The sequence below is a fragment of the Chelonoidis abingdonii genome, chromosome 7 (genome assembly GCF_003597395.2).
Source record: "Chelonoidis abingdonii isolate Lonesome George chromosome 7, CheloAbing_2.0, whole genome shotgun sequence".
NCBI classification, from domain to species: Eukaryota; Metazoa; Chordata; order Testudines; family Testudinidae; genus Chelonoidis; species Chelonoidis abingdonii.
The window spans coordinates 46775466-46801223 of NC_133775.1; the positions used below are offsets into that span (position 1 = coordinate 46775466).

The window sequence follows — 25758 nt, forward strand, 5'->3', positions numbered from 1 at the left end:
ATGTCAAGCAACAATTACAGTGTTAAAAGTAGCCAACTATTATTTTAGAAGGGATGGAAGGGAAAGAAATGCAGACAGCTGGGAGAAATGATAAGGCAAGTTCCATAGCTGGGGTAAAATTGATTTTAATGGAACTATAAAAGTTGAAACCAGGTGAGGATCTGGTCCCAATCAGCATTTTCATTAAAAATATATTCAGGGTCATGAATTGGAATATAATTTAGTAAGGCCTCTTTAGTCTTCAATATTTTTTCTTTAAATAAAGCATTTACTGTATGATTGTGCCCTAAAGTTTCTGATTTAGAATACTAACAACTTTTATGTAAAGCGCATTTAAACTTCATCATTCTTCATCATGATCAAAGCAAACAGCATTGAATGTTGATGCTCAGAAATACAGTTTCCTATGTTATTAAAATGTTTATTTAACATTTCCTAGTTTTCCCCTCCTCTCTCTTCCAAACAAACTAACATAGTTTATTCAGTTTCTTCAGAAGAGATGCAACTGTTGTGATGTTGTGTTTCATTGTAACCCATCTGCTGCTTAGGCCAGATATGCATTTTCTGGATGCAATCTGTTGGTTCCCAGTGGTTTACTACATGGTGGGCTCTATTGACAAGTAGGTAAAATCCTCAGAACTCTAAACATTGTCGTGTTCAGTGGTTTGTCATGTGTTGTGCTTTGTAACTGCATGTTTAAGTGTGGTGATAGTACTTGAAAAATGCACCTGCATGCATGGTTTGTGTCAAGGTGCTGTAATTTGGAATTTCAAATTTCTGCCAAAGGATTTCAATCACTCAAAAATGAGTCACTATCTGGTTTTCCTTTACATAGTACCTGGCAGATCAGGCTGTCTTTTTAAATGCTTTCTCTGGTATTGAATCTCTAGGTGAAATGTGCCCTAAGGCTAGTTTTTTTAAAAAAGCAGGAATCAGCCTAAAGTTACTCCCACCAATCCACATTAAGGCACATAAATAAATTTACCAAATTGTCAAAAATGTTGAACACCCAACAGCTCCCACTGAGTTCTAGTCTAACCCTACATGAAAGCACCATATTTTTGCTCCTACTTATTGGCCGGGATTGTTAAAGTTTGTTACGAGATTTAGGCACACTAATAGTAACTTACATCTAAAACCACTAGACTTCTTTGAAAATATCACCAACTACTGCTACCTAGCCCTTTACTATTAAGTATTTATTAAAGCGTATCTAGATTTCATGGCATCACCGATTGACAAGTCAGGCTAGAACTCAGACCAGAAGAGACTCTTTCATTAGATTTTCAGTATATTCCCATTTCTAAACAGTCTAACACAAAAAAATTAGCTCTAGTAGAAGGCCCAATCCTGAGGCATCTGGGCATCTACAATAGTTATTCTGTCAAATATTGGTCCTATGGAAGTCAGCTGAGGGGGTGAGAGTGGCGGGGTGGAGATTTACCATAGACTACATTGATAGGTGAAATTATGACAATTTCAACAGCAGTTCTAGCTGCTCAGCTTGTCTCAGGATCAAGCCTATTGTAAATGGACACATATATACTTACACATTTACCTTAGTGACAGACAACACAAACTGGCATTCGTAATACACTGATAGAAGTTATCTTAGAACTTTTAGGATATGTCTACACAGCCTACAGCAGAGAGACTCCCAACTCACATCAGAAGTAAAGCCCAAGTTCTAGCCTGAGCTGCAGCTTCATGGCTCTGTCTACGAAGCTATTTTTAGAGCACCATTGTGAGCCTCACTAACCCAAACCTGTCCACCTAGGCTGGGAGGCTTACTACTGGTAGCTGTGTAGACATAGCCTTAAAATGTGTTGCATTCCAGCCTTCAAAAACAACAAAGAAAGGTCTTGGACATGTCATTGTATTTAGCAGCATCTTATTTGTCATCTCTGATTATTTTTTATAATTTCCGAATGATTACAAATAATCACAGAAACTGAATAGTTGATTTAGCTACAATTAAGTCAGGTAGTTCAAAACATATAGATTTCAAACTGTTTTATGAGCCACAAAGAAAGTTAAACTTTACTAATATTTGCTGAGACTACTTCGGAAAGAAATACTTTATATCACCTGCTAAGAAATATCACATTAGCTTCCTTCTTGAGTGGTTCACATCACTTTTGGAATTTATTGAATACAAAAAAATTGCAGATCTTCAAATTAGTGGTAATATCATGTATTCTGCAGTTTACACTCATTGTAGTGTAGAGATGTTCTGTGAATTTCTCTGCAGGTGAAGTTGTGTAAAGTAACACTGATATACATTTATGTTCTATAATCTGTCAACTGACTTGTCAGTTTATAAATTATGTCCAGTGTTTTAAATGCTGGTTTGCACATATGCATTTAGAAACAGTTACATATTGAAGTGAAAAAAAAATCAATAAAATCTAGTTCATACTCACAATGTAAGATATGCTAACTTCATTTTTTCATGCAGTGACTGACTGTTCCAAAAATGCCCCCGCTATTTACTGTAGAGTTTGCAGTTCAGTAGTCAATTATTTGCTTTGGCCTGTTTGTGGCTAAATGCAAGTGTTGGCCATTTCCTTGATGTGTTTAATGACCATAGTGGTCCTGTCTAGTTGTACTACAATATATCACCATATATTTTGTCCAGCTATACCAAAAGGACAGGAGACACTTGATATGAATTTAATCAGGCCACGGCTATTAGAGGTCTGGGACTTCCTGGCAGATGAAGTGTACAATACACGCTACTCCATGTTTTTTCAAATAACTACCCGGGGCTTCCATCAGCCCCCCTTCATTTTCTATCCAGATCCCCCAGCCAACTGTCCACTTCCTCTCATAGGAGTGTTAAGGTAGGCTGTAAGAAAGGGGGGCTGGCTTCCTTTTGTACCAATAGGAGCCCCAATTGCTGGGTAAAGGAACAGAAGGGGGGCATCTCCTTTTAAGACCTTTATCAGGCCATTTATATGCTCACTGGATGCCCTCCCTATAGAGTACCTACATTGAACATCCACCCTACACTTACAAAATAAGTTGTGACATATAGCCCACCACCTTTTGTGCTCACCATAATAGGTCTTCCCTAACACCGGTAAAGGAAAAATTCCTTCCCAGCCCTCCTAAAAAAGGAGCAACACAATGCCCACAGCAGGTCCTAACCAAACTTGAAATTCACACCTCTAGGGCAGGGAGGGTGGGTACTGCCATGCCTGTTGCATAGAGAAAGGGCTTCAAATGCTAGGGCTTGCCCCTTTAAAGCCTTCCACCCCTTACATTCCCAGGGGGCAGACCACAAAGCTTTTCCAACCTTTTTGCAGGACTTTCTCCCCCCACATAAAACACTGCTACCTTCCAGCAGCAAGCCTGGCTAATGTTTCCCTTACTTAAAGGTGTGGTACTGTCATGGTTGGTGTTGTGCAAGGACTTTGGACTTCTTCTTTACATTGTAGATGTGTGGACTCACCCCTGCAGCACCTCATGCTGGTGACTTCGGTTCCAGCTCTGGAGCGCCCTCTGCAGGCCGGTGATCTGCCTGTCCTCTGGCCCCTGTGTCCATCCCTGGACCTGGTGCCCTTTTACCTGGGGTGCTGCCGCTGGCAGTAACCCCTCAGTCTTAAGGTCTCCCCTCCCAGGGATCCCCCACCCACTATTCCCACCTCGCCTCAGTAATGGCTACTGCCAGTCATTGTCTCACCCCTACACCCTGGGGTAGACTGCAGTATCAGCCACTCATCATAGGCAAAGGGGTTTGGACTTGTTGCCTTGGCTTACCCCTGGGCTGCCCTCTGCAACCCCCAGTACCTTTTAGCTCAATGCTAGGCCGCAAACTGGGGCTTTCCAGGCTAGAACTCCCCAGCCTGTCCCCAGCCCTGCTCCATGCAGGTACTTTGTGTCTAGCTCACTGCAGCCAGGCCCTTCTCCCTCTACAAACAGAGAGAGACTGTTCACTCCTGGCTTCCCTGGCCTTCTTATAAGGCCCTGTTGCTCAGTTTGGGGCGTGGCCCCAGCTACAGCCACTTCCCCCAATCAGCCCAGCCTAAAAGCTGCTTTCTCCAGCCACAGCCCCACCCCAGAGCTGTTTTTACCCCTTCAGGGCAGGAGCGGGTGTCCACCCAGCTACATACATAGTGTACAAGATCATATTAACTTTACTTAAATCAAATCCAACTAAATGTTAAGCAAAAAATCAATACTCCAAGAACAGTTCACAAAATGTGGATACCCCAATACTTTATCTCAACCCTTCTTCTTTATTCCTTGATATGTGTGCATTTTATAAAATGTTAACACATGGAACACTACAGCATTCCACAGTAAATCGTAATTTAAATGGGACATTTAAGTGGCCTATTAAAGAGTACATGCTTTATAAATTAGAGAGGTCTCACCTGCATAAATATCTTCAAAACTGTTTTAAAAAAACTGCATGTATGTAAAAAATACACAAGAGCAGTTAGAGACGAAATTACATGGTCAAAAGAAAATCATAACAAATGCTCATTTAAGGCTTGATTTTGAAATCGGCTTGACCCTAATCCAGCATAGTTTTAGGCTCAAATCCTACAAAGATTTAAGCGTGTGTGAAGTCTCACTCAATTTAAACATGTGGTTAGTGCTTTGCTGGACTAAAACTACACTGTCCTCTTCACACAGGACTATACTAACGCTAACAAGGTACTTTCCAGTTCACATCCTCAGCATCCAACTGGGGAATGACTGCGCAGCAATTTGGTGCACACTGCTATTCACACCCCGTAGTCCCAACAGTGGGGCAGTGTAGATAAGCCATTAGATTTGGACCAAAACCTTTTAAATGGATTTTTCATCTCAATACATGATTTAAATGTGCACACTCAGTGGAAGAAAGTGGTTTAAGCAGTAATGTTAAAGCAAAATTTCCTTTGAACTAATATTTTCTCTGCATCTACATCCTACAGCAAGATTCTGCTATTTGACAAAAAGGATGGTATCATGTCTACTCATACAATCAAATGTGAATGAGTATAGGCACCTAAAAGATCAGTTGTATTAGAGTTATGACTGAAGAGGTAGAGAAATATTGGGCATATACCCAGTTGGTGTAAACTGTCATCACATTAATGGAGCTATGATCATTTTACATGTTCTGATGATCTTCCCTGTTCATTTTAATTTCATATTCACTACTCTGTGGTTTTCCATGGGAGACATCCAGAGAAATGGTCAAAAGAAAATTCACGGCCTGGCTGAGCTTCATCAAAATAGGGCCTCAATTAGCAGAAGTTTGTTCTACAATGTTCCATATGTAAGTCATGTGTAATATATACAGGCATATAGGCTATGGATAAGGGTTGTGTAGGAAAACATTCAAGATTAAGAAAGGAATAATTAGGATAATAGATATCTTTGATAAGAGAATATTCCTAACTTTTTTTAATAATTAGGAAGAAAGTCAGATATTCCAAATAGCCATTGCTGCCATTTTTAAAAAGAGCTTAGACATTATTTGAATATACTAATAGGAAGTTAGCTAAAAGATTCTAAAATTATTTCAGCTTTAGAAAGTAGAATAATTGAGATCTTATCAGAATATAAAACTTTTTTGTTATATGCAGTTTTTTATTTGTAATCACAAGGGCTATATTTTCAAAGGCCAACACAATGGTAGAATGCAGAATTGAATGTAGGTTTCTAGGAGAAAGATTAGAATTTGCTATACGAGCAGGTTAAATGCATGCTAATAAATACTAAATATAGAATGGAATTAAATTTCATCACCAACTATACCACACTCCAAAACCAATTAATATAGAAAATGAAGCTATGTACTAAATGTGAAAATCAAGACTGGAAATTTTATGGGACTGGATAGGCAATGGTTTTCCTGTCCAACGAGAACTTTGAAATTCCAAAAAAATTTCCAGTCCCAGTTAGGATGAAAAGTCATGGCCTCAATTTTTTTGTGAACTGAAAATCTAAAAAAAATAATTTGGTCACATCAATCAAAGCATTTTGTTTCAATTTCAAGTTGTTTCAATTTTGACATTAATTTATAGTATTAAAAATATTTTATTTGGCAATGTAAGTTGTTTCAAACAAAAATAATTGATGTTCCCTTTCAAAACGTGTTAAATATGGTGTTTCAACATTTTTTTTGAAAATGTTTCAAAATTGAAGTGGGAAACTTGTCAAAACTGACCTTTCATACAAATTATTTTGGTTTCATCAAATTAGAATTTTCTGATAAAAACTGATTGAAAAAAAATCACTCCCAGCTCTAGATTTTTATGCATTTAGGGCTTAATACAACTGCTGTTAAAGACAATAGAAAAACTATTTGCTTCACTGGAAACTGGATTGGATTCATGGTGTGTAAGAGCAGAAACACAGTATAGTTTTAGACAGAAGATCAAATCTATGGAATGGTTTCTAGATATGTTTACATTTTAACTAGTTTTGCAGAAAATGTACTGAGGAGTCATGAAACACACATGGAAGTTGTGTTGTCATATGGGTAGTAAGAACATGAATAAGATGACGTTGGACAAAAGGAATTGTGTCTTCCAGTGTCTTGTTACTTAATATCATCACTTTGCATCAAAACTGTTTAGTTTTTCCACAAAGTGTCTGCTTTCTCTTAAAAATCAGTTTAATCAAAACCCCACATTGGAATATTTTCTTCTATGGGCTGGGCTTCATAGCTAGCCTGCATCTCCCATAATGCTCCATGGCCAGAGACTTCCCCTGATTTGCCATCTTTTCTCTTTCTCCAAGAAGAAAGATAATAAAGTACCATGGGGCATTTAGTCTGATCAGGGAGCCTAGCCCATAGAAGAGAATGGGGCAGGAAACCAAGCTACAATTCCCAGGAGGTCCCCGGCAGCATTTCCAAACTGAAATATTTTGGTTTTCAGCCAAAATATTTCAGTATTTGAATTTTGATCATAAAAGTTAAGTTTTCTGTGGTGTGGAATTCACTTTTGTCCAGCTTGTCCTAATCCGTCCCTCTACGAATGCAAGTCGATGCCACACCATTCTATTATGTTGCAAGCACATTCTTTCCAGTTCTGACCAAAGAGTTTTGTCATGGGATTGTCCCAGTGCGTTTTCTGTCTGCCCAGAGGTTGCTTGTGGTCACTGGGGATCCAGTTACTGATATGAGTTGTCCAGCTATTGTCTTGGCTATGGGGTTTGGAGGAACAAATAAAACACACCACAGAAGCCTTTTTGACCAACTCTACTTAATTCAGAAATTATCCAGGGACATTTAAGATGATATGGCTGATTTTCATTTAACACTATTTTAGTTACTTTTGAAATGTAGTTCTTTATAAGTATTTTTGTAATCCACTCAAGGCTTCCAGAATTGACCCAATGCCTATTGGCCTCAAACCAAGCACATTTATCAGATTGAAATATATTGGCATCCCAAGCCATATTCTCTCCAGTTGAAGGAAATCTTTTGAACAGATTCAGACTGCTGCCCTCACTGCAACATATAAAAGAAAGATAGCCTCACATATCCTCTAGGTTGTCTCCTCACTCAATCTTTGGGCTACACCCTACAGCTAACGAGCTCCAAAAAGGAGCAAAAGCATTTAAAATAGGCCCTGTAGTATTAGCCTAATTTAATACCCTTCATGGCTTGGGCCTGTAGGCTTCAGTCTACCTACTGGTCAGGTCAACCATCTCTCCTCACTTTTCTCTGTTGCTCTACTAAATGAATAGTGGATAGCACCCCTCAAATCAGTTTGTGCACCCCACCATCAATAAATTAATGTTTGGCAGCCTCCCCACCAGTAAGTCATCTTTCCTGGGCGCTACATCTTTGCAAGGCTCTGTCATGCTGCTGCTCCTGCTTCTCCACTAGTGTGCGGAAGGGTCACAATTTCTCAGCTTCTTATTCTAAAACCTTAGCCTTCTGTGCTTCTCACTTCCTCTCTCTCCTACTCTTAAAGGAGCAGTGGCTCAAGAGACTTGTCTCCTTCCTTCCTCCCATCCTTTTTTTAAAGTACAGAATCTCAGGGCCTCTCTAGCCCCTTTGACAAGAAGTGCAATGTCTCAGGCCAGTCTGCTCCCATGCACCTGATTTCCCCTTTTCTAAATTGATTAGATCTTGTCTCCACCTTTTTTTCCCCCAGTAAGGTTCAAATTTGAACCTATATGGTTATATCAGTATAACTTGCCACATAGACACTCTTATTCTCACATAAGAGTATCCTCATTGGGGGGGTTGTGTTATACTAGTATTATCACTATAACTGGTAAACAGGCTGTTAGTAGCGCACAGATTGCTTGTTTCCTTCCCTTACGGCCTGTTAAAGGACCAGTGGTGCTTGGGCCAGTGTTTCTGTCATCTCCCCTCACCTTTAGTGAAAGTAACAGTGTTCGCTCAGCCTTCTTGCCAAGGAAAAAGTTCTATTTAAGAGAAAAAAGAATGAGACACACAAAGCACCTAGGTGCAAGAGGAGGTGCACCTGGATGGCTGAGGAGAACCTTCTTTATGTTATAAGGAGAGTCGGAGTAGCAGAGCAGCAATTTTACCACCATCCTGGAGAAGAGGTTCTGGGCTTAGTTTAAATGGATTTTTTGGGAAGTGGAGCATAAACTGAGGTGGCTGTTTAATATTCATTAAATGGGGCAGAAGAGTGTATAAATTAATTGGGTTTTCAAGGCCCATTTTTATTATAGATGTGTGTTTTATACAGCACATTTTAGATAAGGAAAAAAAATCAGGAGCTGAATTTTGTTCTGCCTTCATTCAAGGCTAACTATACACAACAAACTCACATAAATACATTTTATGTTTTCTTGTAAACACTTGTGGAGCTAAAAAATATTTAGATGTACATTCAAAATATTGAAACCCTGTTTTCCAATGAATATGTATCAGTATGAATTTTGATTTTTCTTTTTCCAAGAGACATTGGCCTTATCCCTTAGGCTGGAAAAGGGAATCCTTTGGCAGTTCCCACTACATAAATTTGTGTGGGAAACTATGCTCTGAATGTAACTTGATTCCTGCTCTTGCCTGTGTAATGCTGCTGCTGCTGCTGCTTCTGGAAAGCTACCCTTGTGCAAAAGTGATCCTTCAGTAAGAGGGAGAATAGGGAGCCAGTGAGGGACTATGAGATGAGAAGCTAGAAAACCAGCATATCCGACTGCCTCCATGCGAAGGCCCTTGATATATGAAAAGGTGCTTTTGTGTAGGAGATAAGACATTTATATGAAACAGGTAATGACAATGTACTGAGTTGTGGAAGACTTTGTAGGAAAAGGGGAATTAATACATATACCCATGCATAGTGTAGTGTAATTTTACCAACATTCTTTTAGTGAACGGAGAAGGACAAGCAATCCTCGGCAATCTACCAACAGGATTCTATTTTACTTCAAAGAACATTATAATTTTATTCACATTGTCTCTGTTCTACTGAAACACTTACATGAAGCTGATAGTTACAGTGCTTTCAGAGACCACCCCCAAGTGATAGGAATCAAATGTAAGATTGATGAGTTCCCAGGATATGTTGCAGTTAAGTTTTTCTGACTCATACTTATCCTGCCATATATTTATACTGGTTTTTAATTCTGTTCCTCTTTACAACAGCCTAGATGATTTGCTAAGATGTGGGGTGACCTTCGCTGCCAATATGGTGGTTGTGGACAAGGAAAGTACTATGAGTGCTGAGGAAGACTACATGGCAGATGCCAAGACTATTGTAAATGTACAAACACTCTTTAGGTAAGTTATTTTGTAACTAACTAATACAGCTATGTTAGGTGTGAAATATTTTAGAATTATTTTTGTGGAGGGGGGAGATGGAAGTGTGGCTTCTCAACAGTTTCCCTTAACTTCATTTTTTTCTTAAACACCACTTTATATGATCAAGCAAAAGTTATGCTGCTTCACGGTAATATACTCAGGTCTCTTGGGACATGGAAGGGTAAGACTCCAGCTCTCAGATATGACTCCTTACATTCCAAGATGGCAACTTGCTACTTTTCCAGAGTCTTTGGAAGGTAGCTGACTAATCTGTGAGAAGGGAAAGAAGGCCAGTCAGCCACCCCTGGAAGACTTGAGATAGAGAAAGGTCACTGGACCTTTGCCTTAACAACATCTTGTGATAAGGCCATAATCCTAAATTCATTACAGACAGCAGGTCCTGGGAGAGAAGTAGGACTACAAATTAGGTGAGTGAAGGATTGATGTACAGTAACTTGGACAGTTGTTCAGATTTTGAACCAAACTAGAATTTTGCCTCTTTTGAGAGGTAGCCACCCCTAGTTAAGGTCTGTGTTACGTATCACAAAGTTCCAGGGGACAGGGAGGAAAAATCTGAATCCAAATATTGAAGAAAAATAACAAAGTTCTCTTTCACAATTGAAATAAATCAAACCATTCACTCATTGCTTGCAAATGATCCAGCAATAACTATGGGAAGGAACTAGAAGATACAAGTGTATATATGTGGTCATAAGAGTTATTTTTGTCTTTCTCTAGGTCTAATAATCAGAAGGGACTAAAGTATTCAAAGTAGTACTTGAAATTGGTTCTCTTAACAAGTTTTAATTAACAATATACCATAGCAAAATCCTATCTTGATAATTTTCACATACTTTTCCATCTGTCCTGCTCCTGGAAGAAGGTCTATGAGCACAGCAAATTAACAGAAGTAGTCAGACATGTTCCCACTACAGCAGGCTCTCTTCCCTTTGTCATAGTGTCATCTATACCATCAGGATTAACTGTGAAGAGAAGACTTGCCAATATTTCCATTACTGATGATTAGGTCCCACTAATTGTTTTCCCTTGTAGAAGAACAAATGCCTCCTAGCTCATTTGGTAGATCAGTACAGTTCCCAGTGAAGCACTAAACCCTCTCTCTGAGCAGGGATTAACAGCAGGGCAGACTGTTCAAAGGATGCAAAAGAAATCAGAACAGAACCTTGCTTGCTTTAGCCAGAAAAGACACTCACACAGCTCACAAAGAGGAGAAAAAAAAAATCTCTTGAAAAAGTATTACTCAAAGTCAGAAAAAGTGGAAGGAGGCTGAGGAGATGGTGCTCTGATGCTTTGTTTTTATACCCACTTTTGCCTAAGTTCCTGGCTAGAATTCAATGGCATCTCTTTAAAATGCTGATTCAGCAAGGCAACTAAGTAGGCACTTAGCGTTAAGGATGTGAATAAACTATTGGCTACAACAGTGCTACTCACATGCTCAAAGATAGGTATGTACTGAAGTACCTTGTCAAATCATGGCCTAGAGCCCTAAAATGAGGAAATGATTAATCTGAAACGCATTTTTGCCAGTGTTGCACAGTTTAACTATTAGGCCTTCAGTCCTTCACCTTAATGAGAATTCAGTATCCCTTCAAATGAATTCCAAGGGAGTTTTGACACAGTAGAGAATGTAGGATTGGGCCCTTAATTTTGACAAGTCCATAGCATGCCGAAATTTCATCTGCAAATATTGTAGCAGTTGCACTCATTCTCATGATGAAACAAAACATTTCAAGTGAGAAATTGTATGAAACTGACAGTGAAACAAGGAAATAAGGAGGGGGGATTTCATTCTCCAATAGTCTTAGTTTTGTGACAGATTTTTTCTTTTGAAATTTCAGCAAAAATAGTTGAGGACATTTCTATGAACGAGGTTAGGGGAAATAAGCTTGTTTGTTTATTTCTAATTGGCAAAATGAAGAGAGACCTTTCTTGAACAAGTCTAGCACTCCATTCTTTGGAACAGGGACTTCAAATGTGGGTGGAGTGCCTTTGTGGGAGGGGATGGCCTTTTGCCGTCACATGAAAACCCTTAAAAATGTAAGTTATAAGCCTTTGAAAAAATAAAGGATTCACGTGCTCAAAGAATTCTTACATTTTTAGTAGCTATATTCACAGAGATGCAGTTTGCACAGAGCCTTTTCCAGCCCAGAGCTGAGCAGAACTTCCCCTGCAATTGCAGCTTTGATCTGTTTTGGGCCATGCCAAGTCTGGACCTAGGCATCTGTGAAATGCCTTGTTGAAGTAACTCCCACCAGCACTAGTGATAAACATCCTTCCACCATGCAAGTCACACCCTCTGTGTATGTGTGTAACTGCAGCCTGCCAGCCACACCTGGGTTACACTATGGGTATCATCAGCCTTGGCTATACTTCAGGGTGACCTCAGCACACTCCCACTCTTAGATTTGTCCCCAGAAATATATGTTCTATATTCCCAGCCTTCTGAACAATACAAGTTATGTCAGGTCCGTTATTTCTTTAAATAAATAATATCCATGGAACTTGCCACCCACCCAATGGAGTTTCCAGATACTTTAGTTTAGACACACTGGGTTGGACAAAACAATAAAACAAGTTTCGTAACTACAAATGATAGATTTTAAGTGAGTACAAGTACAGAGGCATAAGAGTCAGAAATGGTTGCAAGACAAAATTAAAATACAAGGGGTACTTAACTTAAACTACATTAAATCCAAAGCAAACATTCTCAGCACATGTTTCAAGCAGGCTTACTGACTGAACTACTTAGGCCAAGATCTCTTCTCCTAGAATCCAACTAATTCTTGCTGTGTCACTTCAGGACAGGAGGAGGAGATTGGGACAAGGAACTATGGTAGGGTGAACCTAGGTCTGGAAGCTGGCAGAGGGGAAAGAGATGGAACCTGGGACTAGGAGTCAGGGGCAGTGGGGAGAAACAGGCCAGAAGAGTCTGTGGCCAGTAAAGAACACTCCCCTCCAAACCCTAGAATAGAACCCAAGATTCCAGAGTCTCACCATTCCCCTGGTTTCAGTGAATATCTGTGAAATCCGCTGGCAAAGTGTTCCATCCCTATTTAGGGCTGGTCCACATAGAGGATGGCAACCTATTACTGCTAGAATTTAGCCTGTTAGCTCAAGGGCCAGAGATGAGGGTGGTGGATCCACTGATGAACTGTGTAGGTGTCAACACATGATCAAATTTCATTTTTTTAAAGCAAATGAACAACAACCCTAGAAAATTGCACAAAAAATGTTCAGAGAACATTAAAGTTTCAAAGTAAAGTACCCAAAAGTTAGGAAAAGCCATAATTAAGTCTGGCTCTGCAGACATGTACAATTGTTCTATGTCTGTTAACAGCTTGCACCATGTTTTCACTAGATGGCAGCATAAACTCATATCTGAAGCATAACTATTATTTTAAAAATATATAATTAGAAGAAGACCAAAAGAAGAGAGAGATTTTCTTCGTGTTTTTGACCAAGTTAGAAAAGAAAACTAGGTCTTAAAATGAAATATTTACCTTTAACTAGATTTTCAGAAAGCTTTCATAATCTTTTACCAGTAGTATTTTATAAAACAAATGACAGAGGAATGGAAGAGACTAGTTTCCACCCTGTGCACCAACATTAAAGGAGAAAGGATGTAAAAAGATGTATCAAATATTGATGAGGTATTAATATATAGAAATAATTTGTTACTAGTGAAAATGCACAGCATTTGGACTAGAGGTTTACATTCTTCAGGGAATTTTGTAATGAGTTTCATAGGGCTAAATATTGGAGCAATTACTTTAACAGTTTTATTAATGATTTCAGACCAAGCTAGAGCGCATATGGTAAGGTCACTACATATGCAGATGTAGCAAATTTAGTGGCATAATTATGGGTGGAGGTGGTGGGTGAAGATTGCTTAATCTAGATTATCCTATAAAATAGCTAAGAAGTTTAGTGTTGGAACATGCTATTCAATACATGTTTGCATAAAGTAATATTCTCTAGAGAAATAATGCCCAAATTATATTCTGAAAAGTTTTCAGTGAGTTAATATGATGGGGAAAAGGATTCCATGTATAAATAATCTGAGCAGGATGTGAGAAGGAGAGCAATTCAGGCTGGATTCTAGGAAACATGATTCTACATTTGAGATTTGCTTTGTAATAAAAAAAAATAGCAAATTATTACTTGAGTTTTTCAGGAAATTGTTACCTGAGTTTACCTGAGTAACATTATAAAACAATTTTTAAGCATGGAAGTATTTTGTTAAAATGTGCAGTTCATGACTACAACGGTCTTTGCATCTTTGATTCAATAGTACCTTTAAAAACTGAGTAAAGTGAATATACAGTAGAAACTAAGTCACATTGAGTGGGATCATTCAAAAATTTAGAGACCATTCTCTGAATGGAATCAATATTTTGACCTCAGTAAGGTAAAGTAATACTGTTGAGCCTAGGGTGTTTATTCTTAAGAAAGTTTTCTGACATTGCTCGGTGTTTTACATTGATTAATAATCTTGCTCTGTTTAAACTTGCCTTTCTCCTCCGACAATGAATGTGCTGTTTATAGCATATTTGTTTATTTGTTGAAAACAAGAAATTGCACCATGCCAATTAAAACTCTGGCACACCACCAGTTTGACTCAATTAAAGCTCAAAAGAGAGTAAGAAATTATGTACCAGTCTCACTGAATGTAATCTGAATCTTTAATAATTTGGATGCAAAAGAACAAGCTTTGCTTTGTTTTTAAGTATAAATAAATGTATTGGGCAATGGATAGGTGCTGGCTGGCTAAAAGGCCATTTCCCCCTGTTTCCTCACTGATATGTTAGTCTTGGGGTGAAATGCAGGGCCTCCTTGGTGGATGCTCTTTTACTCTAGAATGGGCTTCCCTTATTATTCTGGCAAGCCTAACTGACTCCAAACATATATTTTAAGGCCTATCTGAACAGGAGACGCTTGATATGGATTTAGTCAGACCACAACTTCATTATTAGATGTCTGGCACTACCCGGGAGATAAAAGTTTACAGTGCAGGTAACCTCATGTTTATTCAGTAATTACCTAGAGGGTTTCCACCAGCTACCACTCTTTTTCCATCCAGGTCCTTCCAGAAAATCCATTGCCCTTGTAGGAGGTAAGGTGGGTTATAAGAAAGAGGTTGCTTCCCAGTCGTTCCAACCATAGGAGCCCCAATCCTCACATTGTTCTGTTCCTTTAACCAGCACCTCCTTTTTAAATCCTTTACCAGGCCATTTATCTGGTCACTGGATGCCTTCCGTATGGAATACCTGCACTGAACATCCGCCACAAGGAGGCACCAGCAATTAGCTTTTCTGCCTCACCCAGCCAAACCCAGTCACATTTCCAGACATCTTCCAATGGCCTTTTGTATAGCAGCCCAAAACGTCACCCCCCATATTTGGTCAGGTGAACCCCCTTCTCCCAAATGAACTCAGTTTCTCCATTGTGCAAGGATTGTCGAGGACTCCTGCAAGCTGAGTTGCCAATGCCATGTACCTCAACACCTTCCTCATCCTGATGGGCCATATAGGTGACCAGCATCCCAGATCCTCATATGCCACAGCTCCATGGCACCAGCAGTATCTACCTGAGTTCATTGCTAGCTCCTGGTGCAAGCCCATGCACATTGTTGAACTGAAAAGAGACAGGGAATCCACTATGCCATCATCCAAATGCGGGCATGTGCTTGGCAGGAAAATAGGTTAAGGCTTAAACATTGTGGCACAAATTCTCTCACTAACTTCATAATCCTGCGTGAGGTGGAAGTTTGGTAATTAATAACATGGAGAAGGAGGTTTCCAAGGCCAGGGTTTGCACCTTTAAAGCCTTCCATCCCTTACATTCCCCAGGGGGTGAATCAGTTCTGCAAAGCTGACCACCACCTACCTTTTTGCAGCAGTTGAACCTTGTTTCCTCCTTACTGCCATAAAGCACTACTGACTTCCTCTGGCAAGCCTGGACAACCCCTGCTCTTCCTTTAGGTGTGGCGTGGTCATTTACTCAGATTTCTGTTGAGGAGGTGTTGGGGCAGGATTTGGAGTTAGAGGGTTATTTTTTGTTCTATTTTTAGACCATATTAGTTGGCATTGTGTCTGCTGAGCTGTATTAGTTTACAATGTATGGTTTTTTAAAACAGTGTAAGTGTGCCCACTAATAGCAATGGACATCTTACAAATTCTATTCTATATAAGCATTTATAGAATACGCTTATGACTGTAGTATCCTAGTGCCTTGGAATAGTGCATTAAGCAACATGACTACATCCTCCCTGTGTTCCTTCTCATCTCATCCTCAGACAAAAAGCATATACAGTGGAGTGTCTTGTTTTGGTAGGCTTTGAGAGCATTTTAAAATTAAATATACCTGTTGCTATGTGTATGTTAGAGAGGCAAGGTCAAATATATATATATATAAGCGACTGGATAGCGTAGTGGTTAAGAGCGCCGCCCTTTGATACGGGAGACCGCCCTTTGATACGAGAGACCGGGGTTCAAATCCCGGTTGGTACCCAACTTTCCAGTAGGGGTCCTTGGGCAAAAGACCCCCTAACCTTCAGCTGCCTACCTCAAATATGAGAGTGACACGAACTAGGAGAGTCATGCCGGCTCGGACGTCGCCCGGATTAACAAGGTCCCGCGCCAGATGTTGAGGAACCAGGACAATCTGACGATAAGTGGGCTACTGGAACAAACATTCATGGACGAGACAAGAGAACCTGGAATTGATGGAATGCTACTACAACAGTACTATGAGAGGGGATATATGAAACGTATGAGGGACTGTGGATGGACAAAAGACCTACATCCACACTTACTGAGAAACAGCTAGTTACCCAACGCTTCAACATAGTAAAGAGGAAGCTGCTCTCACAGCTTGAGATAGACCAACTCACATTACATCCCAGACTCAAGAAGACTTGGAAGAACAAGTGGTGTGCGGCCACACCTGAAGCTGAAACTTCACTGTCACCCCTCCATTGCAGAGCACAGCAGCTGATATGAGGCATAGATCATGGAAAAACTAGCTACAGTCAATCCTCGAGACCGATTACCAAGGCTCAGTGGAGAAGTACCATCAGATAGTATGTTAGAAGATGCCAATAGAGCCCTCATCACAATCCCTACTACCACCATAACTCAAACCAATGAACTGGTAACGCTACAGCCTCTGTAATCCTGGAGATGCTTGGCTAACGATCAAGAAGAACAACAGTATGTACCCACCCTGGAAAATGGGTTGGAGGATAAGATCAAGGCGACTCGGAGAGAAGTTAGTCAGCTGGTGGAACTACAGAAGGGTGTAGAGATTAAGGATAAGACTTGGCTACTGAAAAAAATACAAGGGCCTGACTCCATCTGAAGCCTAGAGACTGCTAAACAAGGCTCACAGCACTGGCTACCAGGCTAAGGGATACACTAGAGAAGCAGAGGCCAAAAAAGTAAATGCCCTGTTCTCCAAGGAACCATCCAAGGTGTACTCCAACTGCAGTGCAACAACACAATAACAGCAGAGCCACCAGCAGCAGAAACTGAACAGTACTGGAAGAACTATGGGAGAAAGAGAAGACTCATACACCAGTGCAAAGTGGCTGCAGGACCTGAGAACAGAGCACAGCAATCTCCCAGAACAGAAACCAGTCACCATCACAGTAGAAGACATCCAGCAGCGGGTCAAAAACATGAAGAGCTGGACAGCACCTGGACCAGACATGATCCACACCTACTGGCTAAAGAAATTAACAGCAGTGCATGAACGCCTAGCAGCACAGATGAACCAGCTGCTAGCAGCAGGCTCCACCCAAACTGGCTAACACAAGGAGGACAGTACTGATCATGAAAGACCCCTGCAAGGGGACAGAACCGGCAATAACTCTGCCTCCCCACAACATGGAAAGTCTTATCAGGCATCATAGCTGCCAAGCTACAGGACCACATGGCCAGTACATGAGCACAGCTCAGACAGAAGGGCATTGGGAACAACACCAGAGGCTCAAAACACCAGTTGCTCATAGATAGAGCAGTCGCCCAAAGACTCAAGGTCTAGACAGACCAATCTGAGCACAGCCTGGATTGACTATAGAAAGCCTATGACTCAATGCCGCACACGTGGATCTGTGAATGTCTGCGCTATACAAAGTCAACAGGACACTAAGGACCTTCCTCAAGAACTCAATGGGACTATGGAAAGACAACACTAGAAGTCAACTCAAGGCAACTTGCACAAGTGGCCATCAAGTGCGGCATATACCAGGTGATGCACTGTCCCCGCTGCTGTTTCTGATAGGCTTAACCCCTCAGCCAGATAATCACAAGGACTGGATACGGGTACAGGTTCAGGAGTGGAACTACCATCAGCACCTCCTCTACATGGATGACATCAAGCTGTATGCTAAGAATGAACGAGACATCGACTCGCTAATCCACCTGACGCGGATCTACAGTGAGGATATCGGGATGTCATTCGGACTGGAGAAGTGTGGCCGGATGGTAGTGAAGAGAGGAAGTAGTCAAGACTGATGGGTGGAACTACCAGCGGGCCACATAGCAGACATACAGACCAGCTACAAGTACCTTGCATCCCGCAGTCACATGGAAACCACGATGAGGAAGCAAGGAAGACAGCAACATCCAAGTATCACCAAAGGATAAGACAGGTCCTGAAGAGCCAGCTCAGTGGAAGAACAAGATCCACGCCATCAACGGATACGCCCTGCCGGTCATCAGATACCCTGCCGGTAGTAGTGAGCTGGCCAAAGGAGGACATGGAGGCTGCCGATGTGAAAACCCGGAAGCTCCTCACAATGCACGGAGGTTTCCACCCCAAGTCCAACACCAGAGACTGTATACCAGCCGGAAAGAAGCGGGCGGGGCTTGGTGAGCGTCAAGGCCATATCCTGGATGAAACCCGGAACATCCAGGAGTACATCAGTAAGATGGCCCCAAAGATGAGCTGCTGAGAGAATGCCTGAGGCAGCAGCAGACATGGGAGGAAGACCAAGCAGAGAAGTGCATGGCAAGACAAGACCCTTCATGGGATGTACCATCGACAGATAGCTGAGGTGGCTGACATTGGGAAACCTACAGTGGCTGAAAGGGCTGGACTAAAAGACAGCACTGAGCACTGATCATAGCAGCACAGGAACAGGCACTGAGCACCAGATCCATTGAAGCAGGGGTCTACCACACTAGAGAGGACCCAAGGTGCAGACTGTGCAGAGAGGCCTCAGAGACAGTACAACACATAGTGGCAGGATGTAAGATGCAGGCAGGAACAGCATACACTGAATGGCACAACCAAGTGCTGGCATTGTGTACAGGAACATCTGCACAGCGTATGGGCTAGACCCTCCAAGACAGATGGAGATTCCGCAGAAGGTTGTGGAGAATAGCAGGGCTAAGATTCTGTGGACTTCCAGATCCAGATGGACAGGCAGGTACTGGCCAATCAACCAGACATCGTGGTAATAGACAAGGAGAGAAGACAGCGGTGGTGATAGATATAGCAGTGCCAAGTGACAGCAACATCAGGAAGAAGGAATATGAGAAGCTGGAGAAGTACCAGGGCCTGAAAGAGGAACTAGAGAGGATGTGGAAAGTGAAGGCCAAGTGGTCCCAGTGGTGGTAGGAGCCTCGGGGCTGTGACTCCTAAGCTGGGTGAGTGGCTCCAACAGTGCCCAGGAACAACATCAGAGCTCTCTGTCCAGAAGAGTGCAGGGCTAGGAACAGCTAAGATACTGCGCAGAAACCCTCAAACTCCCAGGCCTCTGGTAGAGGACCCGAGGTTGAGGAAGACACATACCACCCATAGGGGTGAGAGGGAATTTTTTTTTTTTATATATATATTTTGTTTAAAAAAAAAATAGGGCTGGACTAAAAGACAGCACTGAGGCACTGATCATAGCAGCACAGGAACAGGCACTGAGCACCAGATCCATTGAGGCAGGGGTCTACCACACTAGAGAGGACCAAGGTGCAGACTGTGCAGAGAGGCCTCGAGACAGTCCAACATATAGTGGCAGGATGTAAGATGCAGGCAGGAACAGCATACACTGAACGGCACAACCAAGTGGCTGCATTGTGTACAGGAACATCTGCACAGCGTATGGGTAGACCCTCTCAAAGACCAGATGGGAGATTCCGCAGAAGGTTGTGGACAATAGCAGGGCTAAGATTCTGTGGGACTTCCAGATCCAGACGGACAGGCAGGTACTGGCCAATCAACCAGACATCGTGGGAATAGACAAGGAGCAGAAACAGCGGTGGTGATAGATATAGCAGTGCCAAGTGACAGCAACACAGGAAGAAGGAATATGAGAAGCTGGAGAATACCAAGGGCCTGAAAGAGGAACTAGAGAGGATGTGGAAAGTGAAGGCCAAAGTGGTCCAGTGGTGGTAGGAGCCCTCGGGGCTGTGACTCCTAAGCTGGGTGAGTGGCTCCAACAGATCCCAGGAACAACATCAGAGCTCTCTGTCCAGAAGAGTGCAGTGCTAGGAACAGCTAAGATACTGCGCAGAACCCTCAAACTCCAGGCCTCTGGTAACCCGAGGTTGAGGAAGACACATACCACCCATAGGATGAGAGGGGAATTTTTTTTTTTATATATATATATATATATTTTATATATATATATATATATATATAACACACACACATGCATACACACACACACACACCCTGCATATGAAGTGGAAAGTGGTGATGTTTCCTTACTTCGGAGAGAACTCATTCCTCAGTTTTGGCCCATCCCCAGCGAAAGTTCTCTCTCCCGTACAGATGGGTTTTACTACTATTTTTCCGACTAGTGAAGTTGTTGACCGCTGACTTCATCCTGGATCGTCTTTTTAGTTCCTCGGCCTAGGCCATGGAGAGCTTTGAAGATAAGGAGAGAGACCTTGAACTTAATTGGAAATTCTGTGGGAAGCCAGTGTAGAGAGCAGAGGACACGTGTCATGTGCTTATGGTAGCCTGTGCTGTTGAGGAGATGTCCTGCAGTATTTTGTACCTACTGGAATTTTCTAAGTGCTGAAGGCTTCTTGCCCAGGTGTATCACATTGCTGTGATCCAGACAAGAGGGAACGAATGCATGAATAAATGCACCAGGTCTTTGTCTACTAGGGTGGGACAGAGAGTCTCCTAGCCAGCGGAGATGATACAAATCATTACACATGGCTGTTGCTATGTGAATTTAAGGGCCTGATTGTGATTTAACAATCTTTCTGGAGTCAGGGGCGACAGAGGAGGGAATTATGACTGCGTTACATCTCTCCCCTTGAATCCTCCTCTTGGTCCAGAGGAAAAGGGGTCTGCTACTAGTATAACCTCTTAGCAGATTATTTCTGCTTCCACATCACCTCAGCTCTGCCTGTCCCTGCCCACTCCTCACTTACTGGCATGGGATGAGGAATAGTGGCTCCCTGAGACTGTACTCATCCTTATGATGTGATCCTGTGCATGGGCTTAATGAGATGGCTTATGCTCCTTTACTCCCATGTGCAGGCATTTAGAGCAAAAGACAATTTTACCTGAACATTAATCAGATTAATAGCTGCAAAGTACTTTCCCTACAAATCCACTAGAGGGCAGACTTAATTTATACATAGCCTTACAGTCCAAAGAATAATTTTGAAATTGACTCACTAGGAACAGTCACTTTGCATAACCTGATGATGGTCTAAATCCAGCTCTTCCAGGGACCCAATAACTTGCTTTCATGTTCAGTTATGTATATCCAGCCATTAAATCAGGCGTTAATCCTCCCTTTACAGTTGACTTTATGTATTATATTGCTAATATTCACATTTAAATACCTGCCTGATATAAGAAGCTAATACAAGAAAATCCTCTACCAGCAAATCCTTTGAAAATTATGCATTGCATGGTCCAGAATTAATGCAGAAATAAGGAGCCAGGGTTTAAAGAGGATATTTTTTAAAAAGGAAATTAAAAATGAATCTCTCCACTTGCCTTCATTTGTACAACTTTAGGATTGCTTCAACAAATTGGCTTTAATATATTCTACACAATCTAACACATAAGTTTTAATTCTGAGGGTTGTGGGTGTGATTTCTTTAGCAAATGCTAGCATTTAGTTAGCAATCCATTCCACCATTGCATAATGCAGGCAGACACTGTTTGGTAACACTGCGCAGCTCAAAACTGTGTGTGTCGGTCTGTGAACCAGAAAACCAGGAAGCTAGAGAGTCAATGTATGCTCAGCATCCTGAATAAACATCCCCTGTGTGTTTTCTATATACAAGCACTGTCCCTTCTCAACCACAGAAGTACAATGTAGACAACTTGTCATTGCCCAGCAAATTTTAGATTTTTCTCAAATCTGACCACCCCATTTTGCTTTAAATGATCACCACACTCAACAGTCAGATATTCACATGACAAAGCTTGAAGCTGAAGACCCATAAAATGTAGACAATCTTTAAGACAACATGCTGAAAAAAATCCTTAAACAAATATGCAAGGTTGCATTTAAATGTTTAATTATATTCTTGTAAAATGTGTTAAATTCACACAAAATTTCACAAATAACTTGGTTTCCATCTATTTGTGTATTCTCACCCCTTATTTTAAAATGAGCATTTGTAACAGTCACATTTAAAAAGCTGAGAGAAATTAGTGATTCCAGTGATGTTTCCCATTTCAAGAATACAGAATTCTTTGCAAACTAAAAATGGAAGAAAATGTTAAAAGTTGACCACTTATACCCATAAGCCTACCTCATTTCTGTAGGAAAGACTTCACTCTTGTAGGGTACACCAGTATTTTAGCCAAAGTTTGGCAGTGCTTACTCAGGCAAAGCTCCCATTGGACTCAGTTGAACTTTGGTTTAGAGACTGTTCAGGAAAATCTAAGAGCAGTGATGTGACTGTAGTTCATGTTTGAGGCTGAACACCCTTCAGTCCCAACAGCTGATCCAGTTAGACAAAAGCAAACATGGCCCTATGTTACATAAACTAAACTCTTTGTCAGGGAACCCTTCTGTCATAGTATAATTCCTCAATCTGAACCTTAGAGTTCAAATATGAGGTACTAGCATAAACTCCTCTAAGCTTATTTACCAGCTTAGATCTGATAGCTCTGCCACCAGGCAGATTCCAGTGTCTGGCGCACTCTGGCTCCCCAAAACCTTCCCTGGGGGACCCCAAGACTCAGATGCCTGAGTCTACAAACAAAGGGAAATAACCCCTCCCCTTGTTCCTCTTTATTCCTCCCAGGCTTCCCTCCTGGATGCCCTGGACGATCACCCTATTTCATTCCTTGAAATGCAAAACAGAAAGATCCAGTTTCTTTCACCCTCAGTCAAGTCCCTGCAAAGGTAAGCTTGCAACTCTGACACAACAAGATTCCCCTCCCAGTCTTTCCCTGAGAGAGACCGTAACCCTGGCACAGAGATTCCTATCCCCCTGAGCCTCAACTAGAAAAAGAAACCAACAAGTTTTAAAAAGAAAGCTTATATAAAAAGGAATAAAAGAGATAAAAATGGTCTCTGTATCAAGGTTGACAATATACAGGATCAATTGCTAAAGAAAAATGAATAAACAGCCTATCCAAAAAGATATACAATTTAAAACATTCCAGCAAACTACACCATATAAGCCTATTGTCTTTCTACCTTTGTATTCAACTTGGAAACAGAAGATTAGAGAAGCCTGAATAGAGATCAACTCTCATAGCCGAAGAGCACAGAGCACAGACAAAGGACACACACCCCAAAATTCCCTCCCTGAGCTTTGAAAAATCCGGTTTCCTGATTGGTCCTATGGTCAGGTGTTTGGTTCCCTTTGTTAACCCTTTACAGGTAAAAGAAACATTAACCCTTAGCTATCTGTTTATGACACCTTCAAGTGCAGGAGTGGTAAGTGTCCAACAGAACATCCCCAATGGCCACATAACAGGAAAGAGACAAGACAATAGCAGACTAAATCAATTGATAATGGACCCAGATGTATATTTCTGAGATCAAAGAGTAGCGGTTCAAATATTTCAGGAGTAGTGGAAGTTGATCTATTGACAGCACCACTGATCAAACCCTGAATTACCATTTTTTGAATGAAGGAGAAGAGAATGCAGTTGTCATGAGCATTTTCTCCTAGATCTGAAATGAGAAAATCATCTGTGTCTTCCTACTGATACTTGTGGAACCCAAGTTCTGGCTGAGAACTGAAGAGATAAGGGTTCCATGATCCTAACAAACACCCTGGCTGAAACAAATATGGTCCTTAACTTTTTAGCTATGACACTGGGTGATCAACTCATTTGGCAACATAGAACTAGAGCACCTCTTTACATCCTAACCCAAGATCTAGTTCTTCCTATTGGTATGGCTCTTGAGGTTGGAAATTGAGAGATGTTTCTGAATATGTATCAAGTTCTCACCTACCGTGAACGAACAACAAAAAGTAATACAGTTGCAAGTAGAAAAGTTTTTGTGGCCTGTTGTGAAAAGTCACACATGGATCCTATTGGGTGTCCCACATAAAAACTGTTTGATCATTATCCTTTCCAGATCCTAAATTCAGACAATTTCCCTTACCCAGTCCATTTAGCTGGCTGCGTCCACTAGCATTTTTACCACAAGGTTGTCTAACATTTCTTAGAAAAGGTCTGTGATGATTAAAACTCCAGCAACTGGAGCAGCAACTCCAGCTAGCGCTCCCATCACAACTACCATTAGCAGAGGTACTACACTGGTATTGCAACAGTAGAGGACATTAAGAAACAATTATTTAGACAAAATCTTAGTCATTGATCTTGCTGAATGTTTAGGCTTTCTTCACATTCCCATTCCAGTGAATCTCTTCTCCACAAACCTGAAGTGAAAAGGCCCCTAGGATACAGTGTGCTGAAGCATTCAGAAAACATATCCAAGTTTTTATTTCATTTGACAGTAACTCATTAATTCAGCTGGTTTCAAGAGAACCATGTCTAAAATGGCTACCTGATTGCATCTATCGCTGTTACAGCCTGGCAACACTCAAACTTGAAATTCATGTCAAGGCCCATTCTGAGAGAGGCAGATCTGCTACAGCAGCTAGCTTCCAAACTGTGCAGTCCAGGAGACTTGTAAAGCAGCCATAATGTCTTCACTGTACACATTTGACAAATACTCGCTATTGTTCAGATTCAGCCTCCAGAGAGGAGCCTACCTATTAATGTTACAGACTTATTTCTGAGCTACAGAGGCTTAGACCATCCAACCCTCAATATATGATTTGTTATGCACTAGACAATCTCCTTGCAGGGCTGAATGTTCTGTGACTTTCTAAATATTTTCCTCTGTAACTGGATATTCTATTGGAGTATTTTCACCTCCTCCTTGCAATGAACTGATCATTGGAGCAACAGGGACAGGTAAATTATTTCAGCAAGGATAGCATGAGATGGACCTAACACGGTCAAGTACCTTACACAGAGGTGAAAGTAAGCCGGTACGCCCCAGTACTGTGTACCAGCAAGAGCCGATGTGCTGTACAGGGACGGCCCAGCTTTCCCAGGTGGCAATTTAAAGGACCTGGGGCTCCCAGCAGCGGCTGGAGTCCCGGGCCCTTAAATTGCCACCAGCACCCTGCTGCCGGGCCCTGGAGTAGCGGTGATGCTCCAGGGGTTATTTAAAGGGTTGGGGCTCCCACTGCCTCTACTGCCCTGGGCTCTTTAAATAGCTGCTGGAGCCCCGCCGCCGCTACCCCAGGGCTCCGGGGACTATTTAAAGGGCCGAGGTGGTAGAAGCAGGGGAGTCCCGGGCCCCTTAAATAGCCCCTAGAGCCCTGAAGTAGTGGTGGGGCTCTGGGGACTATTTAAAGGGCCCAGTGCTCCTGCTGCCTCTACGGCGCTGGCCCTTTAAACTGCTGCCAGAGCCCCCAGCTGCCACTGCTACCCCAGGGCTCTGGCAGGCTCCGGCATCTATTTAAAGGGCCTGGGTTGTAGCAATGGCCGAGCCCTGGGCCCTTTAAACTGCTGCCTGAGCCCCCAGCTGCTGCTGCTACCCC

The 25758-nt window shown here is 41.7% G+C and overlaps 1 protein-coding gene across 4 annotated transcripts in view; it reads left to right on the top strand.

The window, feature by feature from the left end:
- KCNT2 (potassium sodium-activated channel subfamily T member 2) overlaps positions 1–25758 on the top strand; it is a 289822-nt gene that overhangs the window by 202550 nt on the left and 61514 nt on the right. For 2 of the 4 annotated variants that reach the window (XM_075067853.1, XM_075067854.1), the window contains 2 exons: positions 549–620; positions 9581–9715. In XM_075067853.1, coding sequence (XP_074923954.1) covers positions 549–620; positions 9581–9715 — 207 coding nt within the window. The remainder of the gene's footprint in view (positions 1–548; positions 621–9580; positions 9716–25758) is intronic. The other 2 variants (XM_075067855.1, XM_075067856.1) reach the window with 1 other exon arrangement.